Source organism: Giraffa tippelskirchi, chromosome 13, assembly GCF_054371585.1.
Source record: "Giraffa tippelskirchi isolate mGirTip1 chromosome 13, T2T-mGirTip1v1.2.pri, whole genome shotgun sequence".
In the NCBI taxonomy this organism is placed as follows: Eukaryota; Metazoa; Chordata; class Mammalia; order Artiodactyla; family Giraffidae; genus Giraffa; species Giraffa tippelskirchi.
This window is the reverse complement of record NC_137287.1, coordinates 5378046-5401777: the sequence shown is the minus strand read 5'-3', so window position 1 is coordinate 5401777 and position 23732 is coordinate 5378046. Positions and strand designations below refer to the sequence as shown.

The 23732-nt window shown below is 47.2% G+C and overlaps 3 protein-coding genes across 9 annotated transcripts in view; 1 reads left to right on the top strand and 2 right to left on the bottom strand.

The window, feature by feature from the left end:
* The window catches only part of ZNF3 (zinc finger protein 3), a 490877-nt gene that overhangs the window by 424272 nt on the left and 42873 nt on the right, over positions 1-23732 (top strand). The window lies entirely within an intron of this gene.
* TMEM225B (transmembrane protein 225B) lies at positions 1094-23147 on the bottom strand. 7 transcript variants are annotated; one of them, XM_081555916.1, is made up of 10 exons: positions 23103-23147; positions 22707-22854; positions 15807-16984; positions 11433-11549; positions 10242-10368; positions 8910-8987; positions 6524-6734; positions 6065-6211; positions 5211-5348; positions 1094-1461 (listed from the first exon to the last, which is right to left on the bottom strand). In XM_081555916.1, exons 5-10 carry the CDS (start codon positions 10308-10310, stop codon positions 1289-1291), a joined length of 816 nt encoding a protein of 271 aa, XP_081412042.1. In that variant the 5' UTR covers positions 10311-10368; positions 11433-11549; positions 15807-16984; positions 22707-22854; positions 23103-23147; the 3' UTR covers positions 1094-1288. The 7 variants fall into 7 exon arrangements, with proteins under 7 accessions (XP_081412042.1, XP_081412041.1, XP_081412043.1 ...); XM_081555915.1 differs by lacking the exon at positions 11433-11549; XM_081555917.1 differs by lacking the exon at positions 11433-11549 and having other exon boundaries at positions 16142-16984.
* On the bottom strand, positions 15835-23147 carry LOC145531936 (uncharacterized). The gene is made up of 3 exons (XM_081555906.1): positions 23103-23147; positions 22707-22854; positions 15835-16984 (listed from the first exon to the last, which is right to left on the bottom strand). Exons 2-3 carry the CDS (start codon positions 22780-22782, stop codon positions 16038-16040), a joined length of 1023 nt encoding a protein of 340 aa, XP_081412032.1. The 5' UTR covers positions 22783-22854; positions 23103-23147; the 3' UTR covers positions 15835-16037.

Below are 23732 nucleotides of genomic sequence, written 5' to 3'. Positions count from 1 at the left end.
TGGAACCAGTCTGTTGTTCCATGCCCAGTTCTAACTGTTGCTTCCTGACCTGCACACAGGTTTCTCAGATTTGCTGGGTGGACCCAAAAGTGAAGTCAGGTGGCCCCAGCGTAAGGAGCATGAGGAGGAACCCAGCAAGTGGTGGGGGTTAGTGGCTTCCCCGCACCCTCACAACCACTAGAGCAGGTGGCTGAGCTAAGTACTTAGGGTGATGACCTGGAGGCAATGGGAAGCCAGTGAAAGTGTTAGTTGCTCAGTCGTGTTGGACTTTTTGCGATCCCATGGACTCTAGCCGTCCAGGCTCCTCTGTCCATGGAGTTCTCCAGGCAAAAATACTGGAGTGGGTTGCCATTTCCTCCTCCCAGGGATAGTCGCGACCCAGAGATGGATTCTTAATCATTAGCACTATCTGGGAAGGCCAAAGCATGTGTACTCCCCAGCTATAACCAGCCTAGCTGGGAGGCAGAGTACTCCCCAGTATGAAAGCACCTCAAGACTGTTAAGGGGCGACTTTAGAGGTGCCTGCAGGAGGCCTCTGGCTCTAGTGAGAGGCTCAGTGCCCATGTGTGGATTGGCTAACCTGGCTATTCTTTCCCAAGGCATAGACTTGTTAGGCTCAGACTCCCAGACCTGGGAGCTCAGTGTGGGGGAAGCCCCCACCTATTACCACCCCCAGCCCTTCCCTCCAACACAGACGTGAGAAAAGTCCCCTGTACCGAGTCACAGTTTTTGTCTGGGAACCCTTTTTAATGTCACTATCTCAAACACCTTCTGCTGTGGTTATACGCTGTTCAGTTTTTATTTTACAAAACCTTGTATCACTTGGTCATTTCCTGATACTCCTCCCCCTACTCTTGCCCTCTAGGCTGCAAGAGGGTGTTTTGTTTGTTTTTCAGCCACACCGCACGGCACTCGGGATCTTAGTCCCCCGACGAGGGATGGAACCCGTGTCCCTTTGCAGTGGAAGTGTGGAGTTTTAACCACCGGGCCGCCAGGGAACTCCCTTGTCTGTTTTCTGAGGTATGGATTAACAGACAGTAGTCCTCTTTTTATTGAAAACACTTGTCCAAAAAAATCACTCAGAAAGGTCAGGAAGAATTCAAAAAAACGTTTAACAAATATCAAACACACGCAGGATAGAATCACTGGGAGGAGGGGGCAGGGAGGGGTTGACTTGACACTCAAGAGCCTCATCAAAAACGGCAGAGACTGGTGGGGACTGAGGAGCCACACTGAGGCGTGTGCACTCCCGCCGCTTGGTGAAGGGCAGCGCACAGGCCGTCTGGGTCTAGATAATGGTTTCTTCCTTCAGCAGCGTCTCCTTCTGCATGGAGCTCAGCTCTCCTCCCAGACTATCCAGGTTTTCCAGGTACGAGATCTCTTGGGTGTCCTCAGTACTCTGGGAAATGGGCAACAAATGGCAGCTAGGGCAGGCTATTTCTTGGATGAGGCAGATGGCACCTGGGTCACAGCAAAAGTTTGAGTCAGGAGAGAGAAAGGGTATCAAGCTCAGTGCCCTGGAGGTTGGAAATTCCCTCCTCTGACCTGATTCCTCTGGTCTGCACCTGCCCTCCAGTTTAGAGTTTTATAGAAATAGAAGGCAAAATAGTACATTGACGGACAAAGCATACAAATAGATGGATAAACTCAAGGAACCATGGCCAATGCTGAAAGTCATCTGAGCAATTGTCTAACCATTAATAGGTAAGAAAGCCAGGTTTCAGAGAGGAAGGTCAAACACAAAGTCCAGGCCTCTTCATGCCCAACCCATTCAAAATTCTCAGTAAGTCTGGAATCTTACTGGAAGGAAGGGAGAGTGAATATTAAGGAACAAATGGAGATATCCTGACTGGATAAGAAATGCTGCATTATGGCTAAGACTGAGATAAAACACAACTTCTATTTTCAGCTTTACAGTCAACAAGATACTCTCCCACTAAACGGAACTTCTAAATATTTCTTCAAAAATCTATTTATAAATACATCATCAAGCTGGCATCAGAGTAAGACATTTTCAGAAGCCAAAACCATAATGATCTCAGGAATCTAGAGGGTTAAGCAAACACACAATTAGCCTTCATCTTGGAGACATCTATTCAACCCAGGTGACCCTGAGTTTCCATTCAGTTGGCCATTCAGGACACAAAATAAAAGGAAAGCCCAGTCCTGTGTGCAATGAGGGGATCTAGTAACAGTCAACCGCATGAAACTGGAACTTCAAAGTTGCCTGCATGGACTCAGAATTCACAAGCACAGGCTGGCTATTATGTGGGTCTGCAGCTAGACTCATAGTACCTAAGTATTTTGATTGGGATCCTAGGGTAGTTGTTGTGCACCTAAGCACCAAGCAGAAGCAAATGCAAATCCTTTTTTAACGAAACACTTTAAATACAGGCCTCAAAGAACTTCCAAAAACAAATTCCAAGGAAAATGAGTTCACAGTCAAAACTCACAGAACATAGCAAGGAACAAGGCAACACAAGCAAGAGCTTGTAGAAACAGGGGCAAGTAATTCAACTTTAAAACTTATAAGATACAGAATATAAAGTAAGTATGTTTAACATGTATAATAAAAATATATTTGGAGAAGAGATTTAAAATATAAGGAAAAAGTATAAAATGAGATTTACAGGAAAATACAACATCTAGTTATAACAGATTAATTGAAATAAAAATTTAAAGGCTAGGTTAAATAGATCAGACACAGCTAAAAAAAGTGAATGAATAAAACTGAAGATGTAGCTAGATACAATATTCAGAATGCAGCCCAGAAAGACAAAGACAGAAAATATGAAAGAGAAACTGACAGACATGCAGGACAGAGTATTAAGGTCTAACAGAAGTCTTCCTGGGGTTCCACAAAGGACAAAAAGAAAAAAAAAAAAAAAGATATTAGGGAGGAGATAAAAAATGTTCTAGAAATGCTGAAAGATACCACTCCTCAGCTTCAGTTCATGCACCAAACTGTATACTTTAAAATAATGCATCAATGAAAGACGTAATAAGGGGAACAAGAAAATATTTGAAATTGAACAACAAAAAATATTACACATCAAAATGAGAGCTGCAAATAAAGATGCAATTCTTAGATGGGGATTAAAGCTTTAAATGCCTACTTAGAAAAGAAGAAATAATCCATGAGCTTAGATCCTGATTTAGGAAGTTGAAAAAGGAACAGAAGAATAAACACACAAAAAAATTAAGTAGTGGGGAGGGAAGTTCAAAATAAGAGGCAAAAAGTAATTAAGTAGAAAACAAACAAGGTTTGTTTCAAGAAAGCTAAAGAGCTGATTCTTTGAAAAGACTAAAACAACTGATAACCCTTGACAAACTTAGTAATGAAAAAACAGAAAAATCAGGTATGAAAAAGTACACAACTACAGATGCAGAACAAATTTTTAAAATATTTTTGTCAATAAAATTTAAAACTTAGATAAAATGTATAAAGAAATATATAACTTGGCAAAACTGACTCAAGAAGAAATAAAATATCTGAATAGTCATATAATCATTAAAGAAACTGAATCATTAACTTAAAAATTCTCCCATAGAAAAATACCATGCTCCTTCTGCTAGAAAGCTTAGTTACACAAATACTCAAGGTAGTAAAAATAAATGAAGCTTAGTTCCTCATATTAATATGGAGGAATCTCGATATTATAATATCAATCAAACATAGCAAATTCCAAAAGAAAAAATACAGTATCATAATACTCATATAAAGTTTTAAAGTATGCAAAACTAAATAATACATTGTTTAAGGATATATAACCATGTAGCAAACATAACTGGCATAAATTTCAGAATAATTGATTCCTGAGGATAGAGAAGGTGAGTGAAGGAAGAGCCACATGGTGCGGGGAAAACTTCAAAGATACTTAATATTCTAACATATTTCATTAATTTTAACAAGCCCATTTTTTCCACATTTTAACATCTTGAAATAAAAATGTGCCTTACCTGCTATGCTGCTGCTGCTGCTAAGTCGCTTCAGTCGTGTCCGACTCTGTGCGACCCCATAGAAGGAAGCCCACCAGGCTCCTCCATCCCTGGGATTCTCCAGGCAAGAACACTGGAGTGGGTTGCCATTTCCTTCTCCAATGCATGAAAGTGAAAAGTGAAAGTGAAGTTGCTCATTTGTGTCTGACTCTCAGCGACCCCATGGACTGTAGCCTACCAGGCTCCGCCGTCCATGGGATTTTCCAGGCACAAGTACTGGAGTGGGGTGCCATTGCCTTCTTACCTGCTATGAGCACCTCAGAATTATATTTGGCATCAATTTTTTCTTTCTCAGTGGTACATAAAGTAAGGGTGTAATCTCTAAACAATGGATTTGACAAAATATGGCTAGTTCTTAAATATACGGTGGGAATACGGGTGTACAGTTTATAATTACTTGTATCTTACAGATACATCCTTTGTTATATATTCAATGTATAATAAAATCAAGTCTAAATAGGTTATGATCATGGGTCAGGTTAATATTGTGGGAAGAGGATGAGGAGTAGGGACAAAATTAGATGGGATGAAGAACTTAGATGATAATGATAGGTAAAGAAAAAGGGATTCAAGTGAGGAATAAGATCACAGATTTCAAGCTAGATAGACAGGGATAGAAAGCCTTAGGAACCAGGATGGTGTAAGGGAGCGTGTGAAATGTGCAAGTCTGGTTCTAAAGTCAAGGAAGCCGGGAATGGGGAGGATGACGGTGGAGAGCAGCGTTGAGGCAGGCCCTAGAGCAGTGCTGTCCAGCAGAACCTTCTGCATCCGCACTGTCTAGCGTGGAAGCCACTAAGCACATAACAATGTGGTTTTTGAATATGTGAGGTGTAGCTAATGTGACCGAGGAACTCAATTTCTAACTTTATTTCATGTTAGTTAATTAAAGTTACATAGGCATATGTGGGGGCCTCCCTGGTAAAGAACCCGCCTGCAATGCAGGAGACCCAGGTTCGATCCCTGGGTGGGGAAGATCCCCTGGCAAAGGAAATGGCAACCCACTCCAGTATCCTTGTTTGGCAAATCCCATGGACAGAGGAGCCTGGCGGGCTATGGTCCATGGGGTCACAAAGAGTCAGACACGACTGAAGGACTAAACAGCAGCAACAGCCACATGTGACTAGGGTTTCGAGCAGCACAGCTCTAGAGCACCCACAGCTCCTGAATCCAGACAGAGGGCGAGGAGAGGGTGTCACCCCCAGATCACTCACCAGCCACCATGAACAGAAGGATGCTGAAGCCCAGGACATAGTAAGGCCACTGTATGGAGAACTGCAGGGGGCTGGGCTTCATCCGCAGACTCTGGATCTCCAGGGCATGCAGCAACAAGGCCAGGAAGGCACAGGCCCCTGTGGGATCACAGGCAGGCCCCCTTGGTCTCCTCCTGCCTCCACCCCAGCCTTCCTGCACCTGCGTGAGGCTCTTTTCTCCTGCCCGGGCCCCTTCCCCTTTCAGAACCAACAACCTCCACCCCACACACCTGTCTCACCCTCCTTCCTAACTCTTCGCAAAGCCCGTGTGCCTCGCCTCCCAGAAACCCCTTTCCCAGCACCCTCTGTGCCTGTGCCCTGGGCTGACTCCAGACGGGCCCCTGGTTGTGACGCTCTGGGTGACTCTCAACCCGGTTTTCCCACTGTGAGTGTTCCACCTCCTCCATCTAATGGGAGCTTCCCAGGGCGGGGCCTTGGTCAGCCTATTAAAGTTAGAAGGTTCTAGAGGGCAGAGATGGTCTCTTCCATTCGTTCATCCGAGAAACATTTGTATTTGGTTTATAGTCTATATTTCAATTATATTATAACTCTGTACCAGGTTCCAGGACAGCTGCTAGGATAAAGATGATGGGAAAGCCCCCCAGAGTGATGTCGCCCAGCCAAGGCGACGAGGGCTATGCCCTCTGGAAGTGCAGTTAGGAGGAGCCCCAAGGAGGGGGGTGGCTGTGCTGTGAGCAACTTCACAGAGATGGAAACAGAGGAGAGGAGCCCTAGAAAGTTCCTCTCCTGACCTCAGAGACCATCCCCCCATCTTTGGACTCCTCCCCAAGGCTGGCCCACCTGCTGCTCCCCACCTGTGAGGAAGCTGATGAAGGCTGACACAAAATTGTGCTTCCGGGTCCTCGGAAAGAGCTGAGACGCAAAGGACACCATGATGAAAGTGGTGAGGAAAGACAAGACAACGGCGGACAGCAGGGAGACTCGGCCAAGGATGACGTAAACTGCAGGGGAGGGCAGGAGGGAGAGCAGGCTGGCACCCGGCACTCAGCCCAGAGGGTGGAGCCCCGGAGCCTGGCCAGCCTCAGGTCCCCAAGAGTGGCCTGAGACCAAAGCTCCGACCCCCCACGGGTAGACTGCACATCATTGACACCTTCCCAGCTGCCTACTTCCGTCTACCCCAGGAGACTGAGAGAAAACGTCCTTTCAGGCGTGTTCAATTCTGTTCTATCTGCCCCCACCAGTCCTCTGTCACCCCCAAGCCCCAAGCTGGCCCCGCTTCCCTCTCCCCGATCCCCGCCTTCAGCCCTCCATACTGGATAAGGGTCGAGGCTTCCAGCACTTGATATGGAAGCAGTTCTCAAACAGGCCACTGAAGAACACTTCCTGGGACTCCTCGTTCACCAGCCGCACCCAGAAGGGGAAGATGGAGACCAGCAGGATAAGCAGGTAGCCCAGGGAAGTCAAGGCAGGGGCTATGGCCCAGGTGAAGCCCTTCACGTCTCTGTCCTCTATCGTCAGCATCACCTGGGAGAGGAACAGTGAGGAAGTCCCATGCGGCACCAGGTGACAGAAATGATGCCCGCGGACACGTCAGCAGACATGGGGCTCAAGAAATGTTTGCCTTGCTTCAATTAACCTTACAGACCTCTTCAGCCAGCCCAACCAACACAGAAAACACTTCCTCTCACTAACTCATTGGGCGATCTTGAGTGTGTGCGGTCCCTTCTTTGAGCCTCGATTTCCACCTGGGTAAAATTTCCACCTCTCCCAGCTCTAAAGTTCTAACTTCTCAGTTCTGTTTAACACCCCACCCCCACCCCAGCAATTGGCCACAGAGCCTCTCCAGTCAGCTGTTAGCTACTGTCTGCCCTTGGGAGATTTCAGAATGAGGACCAGGCAGATATTAAAACCAGGGCCTGGAGTGCCTTTACTCAGGGACTGGCCCTCTTGCCTCAGGACCTGGGGTTTAGATGGACAGGGGTCCATCTGTCCCTCTGCTGAAACATGAGCAGAAAATATGCACACAGAAACTTTTAAAAATAGTTTTAGAGTTTCGTAGACCTGCCTGAAGCCCTAGGCTCCCTCTAGGCCTGGAGGTCGAGCCCCTCAGTTAAGAATCCCTCATAACTTCTCCATCACCACCAGCTGTCATCAAGGATGTCTTCCTAGAAGGAACACCTGTGATATGGAAGGTAAGCACCAGCTGGATTTGGCTGTAGAAGCCGTGACTGTGTCCCAGCTTTATCACTTGCTGGCTGGGTAACCTCGGGGGAACTCACTAAAACTCTCAGGACCTTGGGTTCCCCATTTGGAAAAGGGAGGAGATAACACTTGCCCATTGAGGTTCTTGGGTGGACAAGTGACACGCTGTGAACAAAGCGTCAAGCACAGTGCTTAGGGCCCAGGTGCTTGGTTAAAGATTCACCTAGTCAGCCTCCTCTCTGCCTTTGCCGAGCCTGGCAGCCCTGAGGAATGAGGTGGAGAGGGCCGAGGAGGGGAAGAAGAGGAGGGTCGTTGGAAGCCTGGGTGCAGCAGCGAGGGTGGGCCCTGTCCAGATGGCCCCCAAAGACCACAGCCATGTGGCAGTGCAGAAAGGTGGCATCCGGAGTTCAGAGGGACAGGACAAGGGAGGTGGGGACACCTCGAGACAACAGCCCTTGTTTCCAAGCCAGGCCTGGAGGCTGCTGCCTCAGCAGACTGCCTGGCAGCACCAAGCTTCCAAGCTGCACACAACAAGTGAGGGACTTCCCTTTCCTCTCAGCCCGTTTGTGCCCAGGCACTGGGGCCCCTCTGAGGCCCCCATGTAGACCCCTCACTGCAGCTGGGGAGACGGAACATCTCTGAGGCTTTGAGATCATCTGATCACCACAGAAGAACTAGCGAGAGGGCAGAGAGCAGAGGAAATCCACTGCTTATACAAGAGTTAACAACTGTTCCTCTTTGACTGCTGTCAGAGCGCTTGGGAAATTTCTAAAGCACTCTCTCCTCTTTCTGTCGTTCCCCAGTTTTTCTTCTTCCCACCTGAAAAATTTATCCTGCCCTCTCTGCAAAGCTACCCTTTGAGATCTCTCCACCCTCTGGGAAGTACTGATGAGTCACACTGATGCACTTCAGGGCCTTGGTTTCCTTCACTATAAGAGGATGAAGTCACCGGACCAGAGACAGTTGAGTCCTGGCTCTAAAGCTCTCCAGGTAGGAGTCATGGCCACACCTTGATCCCGTCCTCTGGATGGAATGGAGTACCCTAGACATTCTCAACTGATGCTCAGAGTCCCTTCCTGTCCCCAACCCCCACCCCTCTGCACCTCAAGTTGTCTAAACTGACCTCAGTGTCCCCCCTATTTCAATCACCTGCTCCATCACCCACACTCTAGTCTGGAGTTCATGCTGGCTTCTCTGTTTCTCCCACACTTTCGCCTCATCAACCATCCTCACCTTCTCCAGTTGTCTTTCATAAAGTCTCTAAAGCACCCACCCTCCTGCCTCCACACCCGCCATGACTCTCTCCACTCCTGGAGCACCACAGTCACCCCAAGCATCTCCAGTCTGGGTTTCTTCCCTGAGGGCAGGTCTCTTCCCCTTTAAACCTTTTAAATCCCACATTTTCTGCAAACCTCAACTTGGTCCTTTCTACTCCCTGGACTCTCCCAGCCACCAGCCATTATCCATTCACTCCACAAAAACGAATTGTGTACTTACTGGGGGCCCCATGCCCAGCTTAGGCCAATGGGGAGAATCAGGGGTGAAAAAAGACAGGAACTTGCAGGCTCTGGGTAACTACTGGGGAAAAGAGACACATGAATTTGTCACGCGGTACAGTGCTTTTCCCCTCCTCGCCTGCAGTGACTCCGAGCTGTCCCCTGGCCTGCCCCAGCTGCTCTCCAGAGAGGAGGACCCTGCGGGCCTTTCTCCAGGGATAAGCCAGCCTCTGCATGGAGCTGGCAGAACCCTCAGTGCTGGTTCTGGACAACTGTGCACCAGGGATATACAATCTGGGACACACTGATATAAGCTAGACTCAAAGGACCACGGACATGTTACTATAAAGGGGGATTTGCAGATCCTTTTGTACCGATGAAGAAACATCTGGAAAGGAGAACAGACTGGTCCAGAATGCCACAGTCAGTCAGAGTGGACACAGGGACCACAACCCTGAACGGATGGCCACCCCGTCTCCTCACCTCTTCACCAGTCACCACGGCCAGCAGCTGGGTTTGGGATTCCCAAAAGTAGGGGAGAGGGAGACAGAAAAGGGGGGCGGGGGGGAAATAGAGGGTTGCCAACTTTTTACTTTGCCAAGAACATTTAAAACAAAACGAACTTACTATCATCTACTCTCACTGACGTTTCAATTATTTTGAAAAGGGCCAGTGACTAGAAGAGCTGCGTGCCCGCCGGGCTGGGTTCCCGCTGGCAGAGTCTGTCTCCCTGCGCTCTGGCGCCCAGCCCCGGTGCACCCCTGTCACCAGCTCAGGTGCTGCGCAGCCCAGATAAGTGTATCCCGGGCTGGAACCTGGAAGGGAACCGTCTGGGCCCCCGGGAGCCTCACTCCCCACTTGTCCCACCAGCCAGTAATTTGAGGTCACTTGGGCTGCAAAGTGACTTAGGCTGGGTGCGGGGTTCCTTCCCACTGACGACCCTCCTCGGTCCTTAGTGGCCCGAAAGCCCCAGTGACATTATCCAGACCCACAGATGGGTCCTGACCTGGCCATTGGCCCCCAGATCCAGCCCCACGGCTCCCAACAGCCAGGTAATGTTTGGCCTGGGGGGCCTCCTCCGCGCCCTCCCGCTCCCACCCCGAGGCTCCACCCCCGCTCGCCCCTCCCCACCAGTCTCCAGTCCCTACGCCCGCCCCGGCTGCTGGCACAGCCCTTTCAACGGTGGTCAAGACCCTCCTTTGCTCCCTACCCCCCTCAGGCCAGCCAGGGGATGTTCAGTCTCCCCACGGAGGCCACCGAGCCGGAGCCCTCGGGGCCCTGCGGCTGGGGGAACCTGGCCTCCCGGGCGGTTAGCGGTCCCGGCCTTGCTCACCCGTACGCAGAATGGGGTGGGGGTGGGTGCACCCTGCAGTCCACCGGATTCGAATGCCAGCTCTGCCATCACCAGCAGGGTGCCCTTGGGGAAGTTACTTCTTCTTCCTGGGCGTCAGTTTCCTCATCTGTGAAAAGGGCACGATCATAGTGACTTCTCCAGCGGGCTGGCTGGGAGGGCCTGGGAGACACGCTGCGGACCTCGCGCTCACCCCTCATCCCCCCATTCCCAGTCTTTCCCTCGCCCTTGCCCTGCGCATGCACTCAGGCATGCCCCCCAAACCCCCACCCCGCCCTGGCCGGCACAGCCCTCTGCCCTCCGCTAGAAAGTCTGTCTACACCTCTCCCAAGGCGGGCTGGTGTTAAACTTAGGCTCTTCCAAGGGAGGCACTCTAGCTCCTAGCCCTGGTGGTTGAGCTGGGGGGCTGGTTTGTGTGGCAAGAGGGGCCACACTTGGAGCTGCATGAGTCATCAGTTGCCGGTGCTTTGAGACTAAGCTCACCAAGGAAAGGCGTTTAAAACTCATTAAGATTTTTAAGAACCAGGACCGTGTCTGGCACCTCCACACACCTCTCTACTAGCAGGCAGATATTCAAAGACAACAGGAAAGGATGAGAGCTGATGAACCACTAATTTATTGAATCACCTAACATGTGAGAGGTGATTATCTATCATGTGAAAGAGGGCTTCCCTGGTGGTTCATATGGTAAAGAATCTGCCTGCAAAGCAGGACACCCAGGTTCAATCCCTGGGTGGGAAAGATTCCCTGGAGAAGGAAATGGCACTCCAGTATTCTTGTCTGGGGAACCCCATGGACAGACGAGCCTGGTGGGCTACAGTCCATAGGGTCGCAGTCAGGCATGACTGAAGCGGCTAACATACATCAAGGGAGAGGCTCATTGTATAATCAGTATCCTACCAGTCGTAAAGTTCAGACCCCAATTTGTAAGGCCTCAGGCAAGACAGGTCTTTCTTGGCTTAGTTGGGGCAAGGCAGAGTACAGTTTGGAAGGCCTGGAGCCAGGCCAGGGAGACCTCTCTGCCCTGCTCTCAGAGATGGCTTTTGATCCCTCCACCCCAGATGATGTCCTTCTCCAGGTGGCAGGGGAAATAGTCAACTTCCAGACTCACAGCCTCACTTTTAGTCACCCTCAGGAAAAAGAATGTTTTCTTCACCCTATTCCCATCCTTACTTGGTTCCCAGTTCCCCAGGGATTCTGACTGGATCAGCTCTGGTCACAAGCTTATTCCACTCTGGCCGAAGAAGATGCATCAGCTGTGCCCCACAGAGGCCAAGCAGGTAGGATCATCTAAGAAGTTGAAGGTTTTGAGGAAGGAGGCAGATGGGCGCCCCAGGGTAAAGTGATTAGAGATTCATTCCTAATGGACAGAAACTCTAAGACAAGAATAGCAGGGAGGAGGCTGGGCCCTGCCCAGACTACACATTTCTTTTCTTGAAGTCAGAAGATCTCCCAGACCACACATGCTCCTTGAAGGCCAAAGGGAAGTGATGCCAAGGGATGTTCCCTACCCATATGCCTTTTCAGTAAAATCCATCTTGGCAAAGAGATGCGTGCACACACACGGGAGGATCCTGAGATGTGCCAAATATGGACCAGGCAAATCAAAATAATTGGCCAAAGGAAAACCAGAAGAAATGCCCCATAAAAGTAATTCAAACTGCCACAAGGGGGCCACTCATCGACTCTCTCTCTCCCAGAGTCTATCAAAGGGTACTGTATTTTTTTCCCCTCTTTAATACTTTGTTTCACTATTTTCTGTCTTTGTGGGAATTCTTTTCTGCAAAGCCAAAGGGTCAGGGCCCTTGTCACTGACCACTGGTCTAGTGGCTAGGATCTGGTGCTACCGCAATCTCTGGCTGGGAACCCAAGCCTCGCTCCAAGAAGTTGCAGGCCAAGGCCACTAGAGATCATATCAGACCACTTATCTGGAGCAGCGAAAGAAAGAACGTTCTAAAAAGGAAGAGGGACGGTGTTCTCAGAAGGGAGAAATTATGGCAGACTGTGACAGCATCTTCTTATGCACCCTGTCACACTTTTAAATGTCATTATACGCAAATCCAAATCACTGCTATGATTATGCCCAGGTTACAGATGGAAAAACTAGCCCCCAGTTAAGAACATGTCCAAACTATCACATGAATGGTTGCTAAAAAAATCATGGGCAATTACTAAAAACATTAGGCTGTGGAGGAATAGATTCTTCACATGGTGCTGGAGCTTATCCTCCTCACAAATTACTAACTGCAAAAGAAACACGTATCTTTATACAGAAGAGATCTGGCGGTCACTCCCTTAAGCCGGTAAACAAACAGTATTACTTGGGGTAGAATGTCATGTCACGTCCCTCTTGAGGTGACAGCAGTATGAAGGAGGCATCGCCTGGGAGGTGGTCTTGGCAGAAGTAGATCTTCAGGCCTCTAGACCTCGTTCCAGTTGAGAGAAAATACAGGGGAGTAAGGAGGAAGCTAAAGACTACCTCAGGAAAACAAGGAAATCAATTTCAAAAGATAACTGTTCTTGACTCCTTCAGAACTCAGTCATTAAAAAAAAAAAAAGGTGGGACTCTTCTAGATTAAAAGAATCTAAAGAGATATAAAGCCAAATGTAATGTGACTCTTGATTTTTTTTTTCTGATTTGAAATAATCTAGCTATAAAACAGAGAAGGCAATGGCAACCCACTCCAGTACTCTTGCCTGGAGAATCCCATGGACAGAGGAGCCTGGTGGGCTGCAGTCCATGGGGTTGCTAGGAGTCAGACATGACTGAGCCACTTCACTTTCACTTTTCACTTTCCTGCATTGGAGAAGGAAATGGCAACCCACTCCAGTGTTCTTGCCTGAAGAATCCCAGGGACGGGGGAGCCTGGTGGGCTGCCATCTATGGGGTCGCACAGAGTCGGATATGACTGAAGTGACTTAGCAGCAGCAGCAGCAGCTATAAAACACATTTTTGGGACAACTAAGGAAAATCTAAATACAGACTGCATTTTAGATGGTATTATGGAATTTAATTCTTTTTCTTAGGTATGTTAAAAGTCTTGTGATTACATACAAGAATGATCTGACTCTTAGGAAAAGCATGCCATAGTATTGGGTTTGCCACAAAGTTCGTTCAGATTTTATTGTTACAGGAAAATTTGAACAAACTTTTGGCCAACTCAGTACTCAGGGTGAAGCTTACTTTCAAATGATTCAGGGGGGGAAAAAAGCACATAAGTAGAAAGCAAATATGGAAAAATGGTAATACTGTTTATCTAAGTGGAGGATATATAGGGTGTTTATTAGTCTACTCTTTCAAGTTTTCTGTATGTAAATCAGATAAAAAGTCAGAAAAAACAAAGAGACCTTGTCTGAGAACACATAAAGCCAGAACTTGGACCTGGGTTTATCATCCAGCCACTCAGCACAGGTGTCTCTCCAATGACAGATGTCAGGCGAGGTGCACAGTCCCTGCCCTCACCAAGCCTGCAACTAGCACAAACAGGAAACTGATAAATCATTTTTTAAAAGTGTGATCAGTGCACAAAGAAGTAGAGCGTGCTGTGGGAAATGCAGAGTGAGAACAATTCAGTCTAAGGGAAGATGTGCCAAGGAGGCCCTTCTAGACAGAATCTTATGCCCAAACAGGGATTGCAATGTGCAAAGATTTTTACCTGCTCTCCAACAAGAACTATTGTACGTTGTACTTTGTACATATGCACCACTGTGCACAAACAGGACAAAAGTCTGACTTAACCTTTATGATGGATGTTTTCTAGTCAATTCTAGTTCTGCCTTTTTTTTTTTTTTTTTTTTACCCTTTGCTGGTCGCAACTCATTACAATAAATTAATTTTATGGCCCCACCCCTGCCCGAGTGGCTCTTGATGTGTATTTGAAAAATACTGTGTTCCCAATGAATTTCAGAATGACTGGCAGAAGGGGTGGCCACAGAGGGCTGGAGAAGTCAGTGGGCAGAGCTGGGATGAGAAGGGTCTTGATTTCAACCTGCGAGCTGTGATGGGCTTTTGTGGGGATGAAAGCAGTCACTTCTGGGTGCCACTGTGGAAATTTGTCTTCCTCCTCCTCCAATCTGCCTTTGCCCAAAGACTCTTCTTACCTCTTCAACCAGAGCATAGGAAATGCCTCTCTGCAGGGGGCCCAAGGCTGTATTCAAGGTATGGCTAGGGACTGCCAAGCCAGCCCCTCCCAGCATCAGAAATTGAGAAAGTGTATATAAGTATCAGAAATTTAGGAAGTGTATGTAAGTATCATCTCCTCAGGAAGCATTTTCGTGCTTTCCCAGGTCTAGAGTAGAGGGACAGACAAGGGAGGAGGGAATTGTCTGCTGGAAAAGTCGGTGGTGAGCCTGTGAGCTGGAGCTAGAACCTTTAGAGTTCTGACTCCCCTGGGTTCTGTGCTTCCCTGGTCCCATGCTCTAAAGGGAAAACCCAAGTTACCCAAACCGAAGTTTTACTGCATATAACACAACCAGAACCTATCAATAATCAGGCTCATAGGGCCCCTACCAACAGCTGGTTCCACTCCCAGTGCAAAGGTCCCTCCCACCACTCCTTCCATCTAACCTGGGTCAAAAAACTTTGGGCTGAAGAAAAGTGTCCAATGGATTCATTAGCTAAGCCACTGGCAACCTGGATATAATCAGTTTCAATGGAGCAGAAGCAGTGCCCTGTGCTAAGTGAATGGCAGTTACAAACATAACAGCAACTGGTGAAAAAAAACTTTAAGAGTATGAGAGCAAAGCATGTGTATGACTAGAATTCAATCAGAGAAGGAAAACCATGATGAGACAGACACAAGCATACACACATACACACACACCCACACCCCTGGCCCAATAAAGGCAAAGAAGAATCCAGGGGAAGGCAGACTAGTTTCAGGCCCAGCCCCAGTGAGGTGAGTCAACAGATCAGCAACAGTATCACATGTGAGCTACAAAATCATGGCTGCCTCTCTTCTGCCCTCTAACTCTGCCAAGAATCTCCCTTCCAGCCCAGACAGACTGAAAAACAGAAGAAAGGGAAAGTCTGACACATGCAGCTCAGTCTACTGGATTCTACACATAGCAGAGCCCATGACACGTGATGCTGAGAAATTATTTGGCTTAGAAAACTGGCCCATTTATTTAAAGCTTCTATGGCATATAAAGCAAAAAGAGATTCAGTAGTCTGCAGAATACTGAGGAGTGAAAATGGTGGCCCTAGAAAACCCAAGAGCCACTTCCACGTACAGTGACAACCAACAGGACAGGTGAGATAGAAGGAAAACTATTGGGTTCAAGGGTCATCCTGCTGCTTTCCTGATCCATGAGTCTGAATCCCCCTGATTTGTTCTTCCCTGGAGTGGACATAACTCATCCCGTTTTCAGAGGATGACTGTAGAGATTTGAAAAACAAACCATAGAATCTCCCTCTGATGTAGATCCTCAAGATCAAATAAAAAGTAGTGCTAACTACAGGTTCCATTTCAGTGACCCCCTCCGTAGTGTCACTGTACCCCTTTCGCACCCCTTTCTGACACACAGCAAGGCTCTCCCCATACCCACCATTCCCCCAGCATGAACAGGCCAATGCTGAGTAAGGCAGGAACTCTATCTAAAGGTTCTCATGCACTGAATGCATGAGAGATTTGTCTACTGTGTGGATTCTCAGGTCTTAGTAAGAGGTAAACTATGACTGAAGACGGTCCACATTCACTACAGACAAAGGTTTTCTCCCCAGTGCAAGTTCTCTGATGTCGGAGCTGAACTCCAACAAAAGGCTTTACCACCTTCACTTCATTTATGGTTTCTCTCTTGTATGGGTTCCCAGGTGATGAATAAGGTATGAACTGTGCTTGAAGGTTCCCCACATTCTTTAAGTTTGGAAGATTTTACTACACTGTGAGTCTTCTGGTGCTGAATGAGGTAGGAGTTGCAACTAAAGGCCTTTCCGCATTCACTGCACTCATAGGGTCTTTCTCCAGTGTGAATTCTGTGATGTTTGAAAAAGAGCGAACTCCTACTGAAAGATTTCCCACACTCATTACAGCCATAAGGAGTCTCTCCTGTGTGGACCCTCTGATGTTCAACAAGGTGTGAGTTCCGACTGTAAGCTTTCCCACAGTCACTGCACTCGTAGGGTCTCTCTTTGGTGTGAACTCGCTGATGTTCTGTTAGATGTGAGCTCTGGCTGAAGGCCTTCCCACATTTGGTACATTCATAGGGTTTCTCCCTAGAGTGGATTCTTTGATGTCGGAGGAGACTTGAGCTCCGGCCAAAGGCTTTTCCGCACTCGTTACACATGTAAGGCATCTCTCCCGTGTGGGTGACCTGATGCTGGATGAGGTGTGAGCTGCGCCGAAAAGCCCTCCCACACTCATCACATTCATAGGGTTTCTCCTCAGTATGAATTCTTTGATGTTGAGACAGGTTTGAACTATGGCCAAAGGCTTTTCCACATTCATGACACTTGTAAGGCTTGTCTTGCATGTGGATTTTCTTATGCTGAATAAGGTATGCGTTCCGCCTGAATAATTTCCCACAAACGTTGCACATTTTAGATTTCTCTTCAATAAGAACATATGACTGCTGGATGAAGTCTGACATATTACTGAAGTTTCGTCCATATTCATAGGGTCCCTCATGTTTGTTTTGTTCACGTTCACCTCCTTCATGTGGTCGTGTCCCTACTTCAAGAGTTTTCTGCTTTATAATTAATTGATCCTCAGTCCAGGTCTCACCATCTGACAGAAAATACAAAAAAGGTATATGTAACAGTAAAAACTCCTGGTGGGAAACAGGATGATTAAAGTATTCCAGGGTATTTGGTTCAAAAAAGTATGAAAAATGGCCTTGAAATACAGGGAAAAAATGGATACAGGCTGAGCAGATTTGGAGAAACTGGTGAGTAAACTAAAGTGAGGATTTATATATGAAGTACCTAACCAGACAAGTGCACTGGAATTAGCAGAATAGGAAAACAGAGTTTGAAGAAAGTGAGATTTTCTCAGAACACAGGAAGGGTGATGCTGGGGGTTCTGAATGGAGAGAGGCAGGGACTGAGCAGATAAATCAAAGAGAACTTCACGCAAAGGTTCTGTCCACATGGTACCCTGGCCACGTGGGTTGTCACCGTAGTAACAGGAAATACTCCCCATAACCAGACGCCAGCACCTTCCTCACTCCTGCTGTCTCTCTCCACATAAAGATGCTCACATGCTCACTCACAAACATAACATACTCAGACCTTAGAGGAACCTTCCTAAAAATGGTGTCAACTAAGAGGATTTGATAAAGAGAGGGCGAGAATAGGAGGAAATGCTTAAAATATGAAGCACGGGGTAGCAAGAAATATTTCCGTATCTATTTCAGCTCTATTCCATATCTCTTTCATATCTAAGAGAACCAATAAAAATCAACTCTGCACCCTAGTTATATCTAAGGGAGACAATGGAAAAACATGTTTACTATAATATGTTTCTCCTCCTAAGTTTTACTTATTAAATATGACTTACTGAAGTGCAGTTATGTTACAGAAAGAAGGCCCTCTGCTTAGAGTAATCTTTCTGGAAGAAGGGGGTGCTGAGGAATATCCAATGTAGTATCATTTCCTTCAGCAATCAAAGTAAAACACATGCAGCCCAGATTTTGGTAGGGAATGGTCATTGTCTTTAAGGAATTTAGTAATTATCTGATCTCAGAGAACCATATTTATATTTGTTCTCCACCTCCAGATATGTTCTCTTCTATACATTCCATTGGGATATTGGTTTTAATTTTTTGTGTGTGTGATGGGAACTTTTAAGATCTACTCCATAAGCAACTCTCAAATATACAACATGGTATTGCTAACTGTAGTCACTGTGTTGTATCTTAGCTTCCTGGGACTGACTTACCTTATAGCTGTTAAGTTTGTACTTTTGACACCCTTCATCCAGTTCTCCCACTCCCCACACCCCACTTTTGGCAACACCAACATGTTCTCTGTACACGTGAGTTTGGATTTTTCAGGTTCCACACACAAGTGAGGTAATACAGTGTTTGTCCTTCTATGACTTATTTCACTTAGCATAATGCCCTCCAGGTCCATCCATGCTGTTACAAGGGCATTATTTCCATCTTTCTTATGGCTGGATAATGTTCCACTGTGTACAGAGAGAGAGCATGTTTTCATCCATTCGTCTGCTGATGGACACTTAAGTTGTTCCATGTCTTGGCTACTGTAAATACTGTTGCAGTGAACTTGGGGATGCAGATATCTTTTCATGATTTCATTTCCTCTGAATACTCAGAAGTAGAATCGCTGGATCATATGGTAGTTCTATATTTAATTTTATGAGAAACCTCCATACCATTTTCCATAATGGCTATACCAATTTACATTCCCACCAACAGTACAGGAGGGTTCCCTTTTTGCCACATCCTCATCAACACTTGTTATTTCTTGTCTTTTTGATAAGTTATTTTAACAGGTGGGAATGGATTGCTGGTTTACTGTTTGTACGTCCCCTTGCACATGTGTTTACTTACCTGTTAGACTGCAAGCTCCGAGGGAGCAGAGAGAGACTTAGGTTTCCTCTCTATCTTCCTGATCTGGCCTCTGCCTGTTTTTCCAGCCTCATTCTGATCTTCTGCCCACACGAAGCCTCTTTACTATCTGTTGAACCACTCTTGTCACAATATGTGATGGCTGTGACGTTCTAGACAAGGTGCCTTTTACTTGGCCCACTGCCCAACGTGGTTGAGAATGTCAACCTCACTGCTCTCAGGCCCAGTTCAACATCACTTCCTCCATGAAGCTGAAGCTGATCCTTGAAATCTTCCTCAAGTCATGTAACAGTCACTCAGAACATTTTATTGAGCACCAACAACATGCCAGGTACAGTCCCAGACTCTGAGATCTGTCAATAAGCAAAACAAAAAAATCCTCTTCCATTTTACTAAGGGAGATGGACAACAAACTATGTAAATTACATACTGTTAAAAGATTATAAAGATGTTATAAAAGCAAAAAAGCAAGGAAGAAGGATTAGAGTGCCTGGGAGAGTGGGCAAAGGGGATGCAATTTTAAATACCATGATCAAAGGAAGACAAAGAAAACGGCATTTAAGCAAAGACTTGAAGGAGATAAGGTTTCTGAGAAAGAGGATTACAAACAGAAGAAACAGCAACTGCAAAGGCACCAGGTATTCATGGAGGCAAGTGTGACTGGACCAGAATGAGCAAGAGAGAGAGGAGTGAGAAATGAGGTTAGAGACATAAAAGAAGATCAGAGAACACAGGCCACTGTGGCCACAGGTTTGTAAAGAGGTTTTTTACTGAGCAAGATGGGAAGCCACTGAAGGGTTCTGACCAGAGGAAGACAAGATCTGACACTTCAACAGGATCATGCTGGCTGCCATGCTGAGGAGAGACCATGGGGAGGCAAGTCGAGAGACAGGACAACCAACCAGGCTGCCGCAACAATCCAGGTGAGAGATGATGGTGACATGAACCAAGATGGCAGCAGAGGAGGCGGTAAGAAGTACTTGGACTCTGGAGAGAAATGCTGACAGTCACATGGATGGGATTCCTGACTGATGGATACGGATATGAAAGAAACAGGGGTTTCCCTCTGGATTGAGTAGCTGGAGGGATGGTGTTACCATCTGCTGAGATGGGTGGTGAGATGGGCACTATTCGTCAACCAGCTACAGCATCTCCAATAATTAAAAACAAGATTTCCAAGTGGCACCAGTCTCTTGAGATTGACTTGTCCCAAACTGGCACATACACTTCCAGTGTGTGAGTACTTGGTATAATATTCTTCAACTCGCCTGCAGCTTTAACATTTTTCAAAATAAAAAAACGGGAGGAGGCGACAGTGACCAGTGACTCTCTTCTCTGCTCCACATTCACTCTGTAAACAAATACTGTTGTTTCTACCTATGATGTACTTCTTGATTTTTTGCCCCTGCCTTCCTGTTATCACTGCTAATATGCTCAAGTCAGATTCTAATCACCTCTCACACAAAACAGACCAGAATCTCTTCCTTGATCTGCAAAGCTCATCTGCTAGCCTCCTGTTAAGCAAAATTTATCTGCTTCAATTTCTGCCAAACAAAATCTAAACTCTTTGGCCCGGTGTCCATCTTCCACGATCTTACACCACTCTGCCTTTACAGTCATCCTCTAGCAGTCTACTCTGTGCTGCAAATACTCTGATCTGTTCCCTGAACATTTATCTCCCCACACAATTCCTTCTCCATTCAACTTTCTACCTCTACCCGCTACTGGTGGTTTCACTGCCGAGGGCCCAGGTTCAGTCCCTGGTCGGGGAACTAAGATCCCACAAGCTGCATGGTGTGACCAAAAACAAAAAAGAAAACAGGTGGACAAACAGGAGTGGGAAAGACCCTGAGAAGGCAAGAGACAGAATCAGGAGAAAATGGTGCTTCCTAAACCAAAGAACAAGAGTTTCAAAGAAAAGCAATCATGTCAATAAAAATATTAAGGGGTCAAAAAAAATTAGGGCTGAAGGAAAAAAAATTGTCCAATGGATTCATTCGTTAAGCTACTGGCAACCTGGATATAATCAGTTTTGATGGAGTAAAAGCGGTGCCCTGAGCTAAGTGAACGGCAGTTACAAAGATAACAGCAAGTGGTGAAGGTTTGCTTTAAGAGGTACGAGAGCAAAGGGAACAAAGGTGATTACGCCTCTACTGCTGAGTCAACCACCAAGTCCTACAGGCTTCCACATAAACGTCTCTAGCATGTGTGTGTTTCCTTCCTGGCAGCTACCGGTCTGTTTCCAGAGCTTGAGGGAGGAGCCTGCCCTGCACTAAGGTGTCATGCATGGGACACTGGGATGTGTGGTTTGGGGAGGTAGAGGATGTAGGCAACAGCGACGCAGAAAAAGGACACAAAGGCACAATAGCAGGTAAAGCAGTGTTTTTGGCATCTCCTTGTGCAGACACACCAGTCTGGCTGAGCCTGTATGGGGAAACACGGAGACAACGTTTAAAGCTGGGTTCAGACCACACTGCAGACGACCCTGAATGCCAGGACCCGAATGTCAGGTTAGATAATAGAGTGTATACAGCAGGCACTGTGAACTAACATAAATAAATGAGTATTTTAGGAAGTTAAATAAGGCACTTGGCCTTAGAAAGATGACCAGTGAGGAGCCTGTGGTAAGAGCCTATCCCTTCTGACCTAAAACCTGATTCTTTTCTTACTCTAAATTCTTTCAAGGCCAAACATATGACTTTCTAAGGCCTCCAGGGCCAATATTCAGCTGACAAGGCTCTCCTCTTGTGAACTTCCACACTGTTTATTATCCCATAATCTCTCATAGATAACTATTCCAACTCAACTCTAAACTGGTGGCAGGGGTTAGGTTTTCTTCCAACTTAGTCTCAGTACCTTATAATAACAATTCAATAAATATTTGAGTTAAAAATTAGCCTAAAACAGAATTAGAGGCTAAACATGTAAAATAAAGTCTCCCAAACATAAACCTCAAAATCCATGATGTGAATCATCTAAGCCCTTGTCCCTCAATTAATTAATCCAAATTCACTTTTTTTAAAAGGCGAAGCATATACCAGATACAGCTTCCCAGATGGCACAGTTGGTAAAGAACCCGGCTGCCAATGCAAGAGACACAAGAAACCTGAGTTTGATCCCTGGGTCAGGAAGATCCCCTAGAGAAGGAAATGGCAACCCATTCCAGTACTGTTGCCTGGAAAATTCCATGGACAGGAGCCTGGCAGGCTAGTCCATGAGGTCACAAAGAGTCAGACACGACAGCACACATATGCGCGAACGTGCGCATGCATACACACACACACACACACACACACACACACACACACACACACACACACACACACACACACACACACACACACACACACACACACACACACACACACACACACACACACACACACCAGATAATGGGGGATAGCAGATTGAAATTTAACTGCTGTTGTCTACAGTTTAATCTCATTTTACATCAGCGGGTGGCTGGCCTGTCTACTGTACTCCACAGGCAGGGCACTCTCTTGAAGTTTATCCTGGGTGGAAAATATATCTTTCCTAATGATGAAAGACAGCTTGCCGGGAGAAGCCCAGTCTTTTCCTGGTACTTAGGATATAGGACACACTTGGCTGGATTCATCCACTTATTCACACAACAGTTTACTTAGCCTCTCAAAGGCCAAGCAAGTTAACAGGTGTTGGAATGAGAGATGCGAAAGACTTAGTGCCATGGACAGTGCTGCTACAGGTCTGCTCCACAGTAAGAGAGGAAATATTAGTGATAGGCTTCATTTACATGTAACAGAGCTTTAGTTAAAAAAAAAAGTCAGTGTCTCGCACCAGGGTAATTCTAAGTGCACGGTTAAGCATGTCCATCTGATCTGAGGCCTCCATGGAAAGGACAAACTTTAGAAAAAGAAAGCAGCTAGGTCAGCTCCTCACCCTTGGTCTTTCGAGGCTCCTGCTCGGGGGACATACACAGGGAATCCAGGGACATCTGCTCGGGCGGCTTCTCCATGGGATGGGTCCAAACCCCGGTGCCGCTCCAAGACTTCTCTATAAAGTCTTCAGAACCCGACACAGGCAGCCACTTCAGGACAGAGAGCGACAGGGGACAGATGTAGGGGAAACAGTAGGTGCCGCTTCCCAAGAGGCTCCCCGCCGGGGGTCGGTCGGAGGAGCCCTGTCCCCCCAGCAGGCAGGCTGGGCCCCGCCGCGGGGAGCGCCCGGCCAGCAGCACGCCCCACCCCGGTCCCACTCGAGTCCCCCCCCACCCCCCGGCCCGACCCTCTTCCGCCGCCCCGCGGACAGCCGGCCTGGCCCCGCCCGGACACTTACTCCCTCCGCTGGCGACGAGCGGCAGCGTCCGCCACCACGGCCTCCAGGGAGACCGGAAACGCGGGTTCCTCGGCGCGCACTTCCGGGGCCTTCTAGGCAGCTCGGAGGTCTAATCTCGATCGCGAGTTCCCTAAGGGACCCCTGCGCGGGCTTCCCTAGGCGTTTGTCCTCCTTCCAGAGGAGAGACTGAAGGAGGATGGAAGAGATTTCTCTCTTTGACCCTCATTGTCTAAGGGGACTTAGGACCTAAATTGGTTGTTTCTTGTCGCTCCTGTGTGCACCCATCTCCACACCCCTTCTTTCAGATCACAGGCCACGATGACCCTGCGGGCCTAGAACCTGTTATCTACTCCCTCCGTCCAGCCCGTAGTGGCTTCAACCCAGCCTCCCTGTTTTGCCCGGAGCACAGGAAGTGGAGGAACACCCCAAACGGGTGAAAGAGGAAGAAAAGCCTTAAGATACAGGGTCAAGATCCAAACGCCTACTGCACCTGGAGTACTGGTTTGCAGAGGCATATCTCATATGCTGAAGCAGTAAAAAAGGTTAAGGCAATGAGGTGTTCATGATCAAGGATTCTCCTGGTAAACTCAAAAACGACAGCTACCAGTTGTGGCGCACTGAAACTTGACA

What these genes read in the sequence shown, in the direction of transcription:
- LOC145531936 (XM_081555906.1), bottom strand. Translation starts at nt 22,782, where the DNA reads ATGGAGAAGCCGCCCGAGCAGATGTCCCTGGATTCCCTGTGTATGTCC. An exon ending in GGAGCCTCGAAAGACCAAGG is followed by an intron (nt 16,985 to 22,706) that starts GTGAGGAGCTGA and finishes ATTTTCTGTCAG; the next exon opens with ATGGTGAGACCTGGACTGAG.
- TMEM225B (XM_081555916.1), bottom strand. Translation starts at nt 10,310, where the DNA reads ATGGCAGAGCTGGCATTCGAATCCGGTGGACTGCAGGGTGCACCCACC. An exon ending in GAAGCCTCGACCCTTATCCA is followed by an intron (nt 6,212 to 6,523) that starts GTATGGAGGGCT and finishes CCTCCCCTGCAG; the next exon opens with TTTACGTCATCCTTGGCCGA. An exon ending in CTTCATCAGCTTCCTCACAG is followed by an intron (nt 5,349 to 6,064) that starts GTGGGGAGCAGC and finishes GTGATCCCACAG; the next exon opens with GGGCCTGTGCCTTCCTGGCC.